Raw genomic sequence first — 5952 nt, 5'->3', positions numbered from 1 at the left:
CTTCTTTGCATCCAGCATAGTACTATCGAAATACATCTGTCAGGTGTCCAGCATAACATCGCGTGGTTCCTCTGACAGGGCACCATTGTTTGCATTCCATTCCACGCCATCAAATCTACCTTGGAGAGCGCATGAAAAGGGAGGTTGCGAACCCTCTAGCAGCCGCCAGCTCTAGCAGCTGACCTGGTTAGTTGGTTGACTGGTGCTTAGGTAGTTCCCCATCGGGACCATCAGGACGGCTCATCGTTAGAGGACGTGCTTGCTTTCAGTTGTCGTCATATCCAAGGTTAGGAGAATCACATGCAGAGGCATGGCCGTAGTTACAATGGCTTGTAGGGATTAAATAATCACAGGTTGAGAAGGGACGGCTATGCTTTCGAAACGTTGGTTTGTAAATGTACTTTCATGCAATTATAGGGTTTTGCCCTCTTTTCCCCCAGGCATATTCTATAAGCAGCAGTTATGGCACACCTCAGACTGCTTGGTTAGTTAGGGGTTGGTATTCAGCAGTAGTAGGGTAGGTAGGTACGGTTCTCGGGCAGAGGCGACGACCACAAGTTTTAAGGCCTGCGCAGCTGGCCTGTATTTGTGGGAGGAGCCGGCTGCCTTTAAGAACTCACGGCCGCCTCACGTCCAGCCGCCGTGGGTTCTTCAGTCCCACCCACCCTCCCCTAATTTCCGTTTACTCAGTTACAGGGTATGCCCTCTTTTCCCCCAGGCATATTCTATACGCAGCAGTTATGGCACACCTCAGACTGCTTGGTTAGTTAGGGGTTGGTATTCAGCAGTAGTAGGGTAGGTAGGTACGGTTCTCGGGCAGAGGCGACGACCACAAATGTAACGTACGTCAGCCCTTCTACCACAGACAATACTATCTTCATTCTGTAGGTCCATACAATGATACCCAATTTATATAGGTTTTGTTTTATCTTACTACTTTTATAAAATTAAAGCCTTTTGGGTGAAAATTTGAATGCTTAAAATTTTCCTTTTCTGTCCCTATAACCCTTTTTTTCCCTATATAGGGCTGTATGGGGGCTCATATTCTGTGTCCTAATCTGTAGTTTTTGTCGGTACCAGTTCTGTTTTGATGGAACTTTTTTATCCTTTTTATTTAATTTTTTTTGAAGTGACCAAAAATTTGAAATTCTGGACTTTTTTTATGTTTTCACCACTGACCATGCGGTTTCATTATTTTAATAGTTTGGACATTTCCACACGCAGTGACACCACATCACTTTGGGTAAAGGGGGTGATTTACACTTTTATTAGGGGAGGGGCGTGATTGCTGATAATTGCAGTCAATACTTACCAGGAATGAAGCGCGCTCAGCAAGTAAGTGCACTTCATACACTAGTACTGCGATCAGGGCATACATGTACACCCTGTGATGTTAAGGTGTTTTTGTGTCTACACAGGCTGTAGAGAACTCCCCGCCCTGACCGCACACACAGCCTACCTCCCACAGTCCTGACAGATCCTGACCTCCCACAGTCCTGACAGATCCTGACCTCCCACAGTCCTGACAGATCCTGACCTCCCACAGTCCTGACAGATCCTGACCTCTCCACAGTCCTGACAGATCCTGACCTCCCACAGTCCTGACAGATCCTGACCTCCCACAGTCCTGACAGATCCTGACCTCCCAAAGTCCTGACAGATCCTGACCTCCCACAGTCCTGACAGATCCTGACCTCCCACAGTCCTGACAGATCCTGACCCCCCACAGTCCTGACAGATCCTGACCTCCCACAGTCCTGACAGATCCTGACCTCCCACAGTCCTGACAGATCCTGACCTCCCACAGTCCTGACAGATCCTGACCTCCCACAGTCCTGACAGATCCTGACCTCCCACAGTCCTGACAGATCCTGACCTCCGACAGTCCTGACAGATCCTGACCTCCCACAGTCCTGACAGAACCTGACCTCAGACAGTACTGACAGAACCTGACCTCAGACAGTCCTGACAGATCCTGACCTCCCACAGTCCTGACAGATCCTGACCTCCCACAGTCCTGACAGATCCTGACCTCCCACAGTCCTGACAGATCCTGACCTCCCACAGTCCTGACAGATCCTGACCTCCCACAGTCCTGACAGATCCTGACCTCCCACAGTCCTGACAGATCCTGACCTCCCACAGTCCTGACAGATCCTGACCTCCCACAGTCCTGACAGATCCTGACCTCCCACAGTCCTGACAGATCCTGACCTCAGACAGTCCTGACAAATTCTGACCTCCCACAGTCCTGACAGATCCTGACCTCCCACAGTCCTGACAGATCCTGACCTCCCACAGTCCTGACAGATCCTGACCTCCCACAGTCCTGACAGATCCTGACCTCCCACAGTCCTGACAGATCCTGACCTCCCACAGTCCTGACAGATCCTGACCTCAGACAGTCCTGACAGATCCTGACTTCCCACAGTCCTGACAGATCCTGACCTCCCACAGTCCTGACAGATCCTGACCTCAGACAGTCCTGACAGATCCTGACCTCAGACAGTCCTGACAGATCCTGACCTCCCACAGTCCTGACAGATCCTGACCTCCCACAGTCCTGACAGATCCTGACCTCCCACAGTCCTGACAGGTCCCGGTCTCCCACAGTCCTGACAGGTCCTGACCTCCCACAGTCCTGACAGATCCTGACCTCCCACAGTCCTGACAGATCCTGACCCCCCACAGTCCTGACAGATCCTGACCCCCCACAGTCCTGATAGATCCTGACCTCCCACAGTCCTGACAGATACTGACCTCCCACAGTCCTGACAGATCCTGACCTCCCACAGTCCTGACAGATCCTGACCTCCCACAGTCCTGACAGATCCTGACCTCCCACAGTCCTGACAGATCCTGACCTCCCACAGTCCTGACAGATCCTGACCTCCCACAGTCCTGACAGATCCTGACCTCCCACAGTCCTGACAGAACCTGACCTCAGACAGTCCTGACAGATCCTGACCTCAGACAGTCCTGACAGATCCTGACCTCCCACAGTCCTGACAGAACCTGACCTCAGACAGTCCTGACAGATTCTGACCTCCCACAGTCCTGACAGAACCTGACCTCAGACAGTCCTGACAGATCCTGACCTCCCACAGTCCTGACAGATCCTGACCTCCCACAGTCCTGACAGATCCTGACCTCGCACAGTCCTGACAGATCCTGACCTCCCACAGTCCTGACAGATCCTGACCTCCCACAGTCCTGACAGATCCTGACCTCAGACAGTCCTGACAGATCCTAACTTCCCACAGTCCTGACAGATCCTGACCTCCCACAGTCCTGACAGATCCTGACCTCAGACAGTCCTGACAGATCATGACCTCAGACAGTCCTGACAGATCCTGACCTCCCACAGTCCTGACAGATCCTGACCTCCCACAGTCCTGACAGATCCTGACCTCCCACAGTCCTGACAGGTCCCGGTCTCCTGAATTCACTGCTCCCTGAAGGTACCTGTGCTGAGGAGCCTGAAGCTCAATTTTGTAGCGTCACCCAACATTGAATGGTTCCACTCCCTCTGGTCCTTTGTGGCTCCACCCTTGCAAAACAACCAATTAAAATGCTATCCCCCAGATTTGTGAGGGTTCCTACGCCCCTGTTCCCTGATCTTTTTATCCCTTTTCTTTGAGACTCTTGAGTTTTGATATAATATGTTGATCCTAAATGCAGCGCAGATTACAATATATTTTACAGTATAAATAAACATAATAAACAGGGCCATTCACGTCTCCATTTACATTTCCTCATCTCAGTTTGGAGGTAATTGATTCCAGGTGTAACCCAAACCTTCCTTCATAGCAGCATTTCAGGAGGCCAATGGGAAATTACCTATTACCTTGTTTAAACTGCACATTTTTATAGTTATTTGCAAATATAGGAGCGCACCAGACCTCAGTAATCTACACAGACCAATGAGACACGTGCTGTTATTCCATAGTGCAAGACCCCAATACCGTCTCTATGGTAAATATGTCACCGGGGGAGGGAGGGGGGGGGCTACCTGAGACAGGTTGAATTTAATTTAATTTGTTTTCCTTCCACAATTTTTTTTAACAAACTTTTAATTATAAACATAAGAAAAGGGGGTGAACGTGGTCTTGTGTAGCCCCCACAGGACGGCCATGAAACCGATGGACGCAGTAGGTACTGTTACCATGTGATGTCTATGGGGGCCAAGATACAGGTATATTGTGTAACTAAAGAAGGGCTGTCAATCAGCTGACCCAAAGAACTGTTGTAATAATATGTATGTTAGAAAAGCATTGTACGGACATATTCTTGGTTTCTTTTAAAAGAGCTTTAAAAAAATTTAAAAAGAAAGAAAAGTGCAGAATTTTTTCTACATATTTTCTTTGTATTGGACTTTACACAGAAAACAATAAAATATAATATATCTACAAATGTACAAATATATCCAAGTACAACCCCATCTGCAATGGTTTTGTGTTGGTTTTTTAACCACTGAGCAGTCACAGAAATGTTAAAAACCTTTTTATATGTTGTACATCTGACAAAACATTAACCTTTGTAGTAAAAGAAGAGAATTGGCAGAATTACAGACACATAAGGTTATATTCAGATGAATTCATGTTGAAAGAGATTTTGGAAAACCCTGTTGAAATGTGGATTCAGCCATTACTAGTTTTATTTGACTGTGGAAACACTAAATATCAGCAAATGTGATGCCAGGATTGTCTGCATAAAGATCTACAACACTGAGGACCAATCAGTATGCAGCATGATGGTGTTACCGAGATGAACCAAAGAATGACATCACAGATGTGACATCATCGAGTTCCGAGCCTATAGAAAACCCCGCCTGACAATCTGATTACACAGAGAGAGTTGGACAGAGACAGCGGCTTTTGCTTAGCGAATCTTTCCTTTATCTCAGCGATTTGTGTTGTTTCTTTGTGCCATGGAGATCCAGGGATTAGGGTTCTTGCCTATCCTTTGGGTCACATGGAACCTTTTGGGCCTCAGCACTCTTGTCACCTTGACCATCGCCCTAGGACATAGCAGACAGCCGTTTATCAGTGACACGGCTGTAGGATATCCTGAGTGGATAATATATAAGGTTGTGTTCTTTGGTGCACCCATCATAGGAGTTGCCGTCACCTACCTGCAGCACCGATTTATGTTCCTGCGCTCTGAACCATCTGCGAAGCATTTTAGGATTTACCAGAAGATCTTGTTTACCTTAGGATGCATCATGTGCATAGGAACAGCCCTGAATGCCGTATTTACTATGGGGAACAATCCTACAATACACAGGATCAGCTCAGGTATGGCATTTATTTGTGCAGCCATATATAATGTGTGCCAAGCTGGATTCCTATACAAAAGGTCATACAGCAGCCGGATTGTTTGCCATATAAGGCTGGCCTCCACCTTAGTGACTTCTGTGGTGCTGCTGCTCTTCAGTGTCGGTCAGGTCTCCTTCTATACGGATCTGTGCACCGGACACTGCGAGGAGATTATGTATGTCCCCGTCATGGTGGCTGAATACCTGGGATTCTGCGGCGTCACCTTATACCATGTGACCCACTATACAGATTTACAGCATTTGTCAGTAAAGATTTCCAGAAATGACATTAACGTCAGCCTGAGGACCAAGATACCGGACCCGGAACAGAACCATCCTGTAGAATAGTGAAGACTGAGGCCTATGACTACAGCCGGGAGCCGAGGACGGACATTTATCCTGTGTATTATTCTTAATAAATATATAAATAAAAAAACATGTCTCATCCTTCTCTTAACACCTGTCATTGGGACAGAGTCAGAAAGCCAGTATACACATCAGATAGTCCAGTATACACATCAGATAGTCCAGTATACACATCAGATAGTCCAGTATACACATCAGATAGTCCAGTATACACATCAGATAGTCCAGTATACACATCAGATAGTCCAGTATACACATCAGATAGTCCA

The 5952-nt window shown here is 47.5% G+C and overlaps 1 protein-coding gene across 1 annotated transcript; it reads left to right on the top strand.

Annotated features, from left to right (window-relative positions):
• The first annotated feature begins 4930 nt into the window (after positions 1-4930).
• LOC130357347 (DNA damage-regulated autophagy modulator protein 1-like) lies at positions 4931-5665 on the top strand. The gene has a single exon (XM_056560034.1). The coding sequence runs from the start codon at positions 4931-4933 to the stop codon at positions 5663-5665; it is 735 nt and encodes a 244-aa protein (XP_056416009.1).
• The last annotated feature ends 287 nt before the right edge of the window (positions 5666-5952 follow it).

Source organism: Hyla sarda, chromosome 2 (genome assembly GCF_029499605.1).
Source record: "Hyla sarda isolate aHylSar1 chromosome 2, aHylSar1.hap1, whole genome shotgun sequence".
Taxonomy (NCBI): Eukaryota; Metazoa; Chordata; class Amphibia; order Anura; family Hylidae; genus Hyla; species Hyla sarda.
The sequence above is the reverse complement of the archived record's forward strand: the minus strand, read 5'-3'. Positions and strand labels throughout refer to the sequence as shown.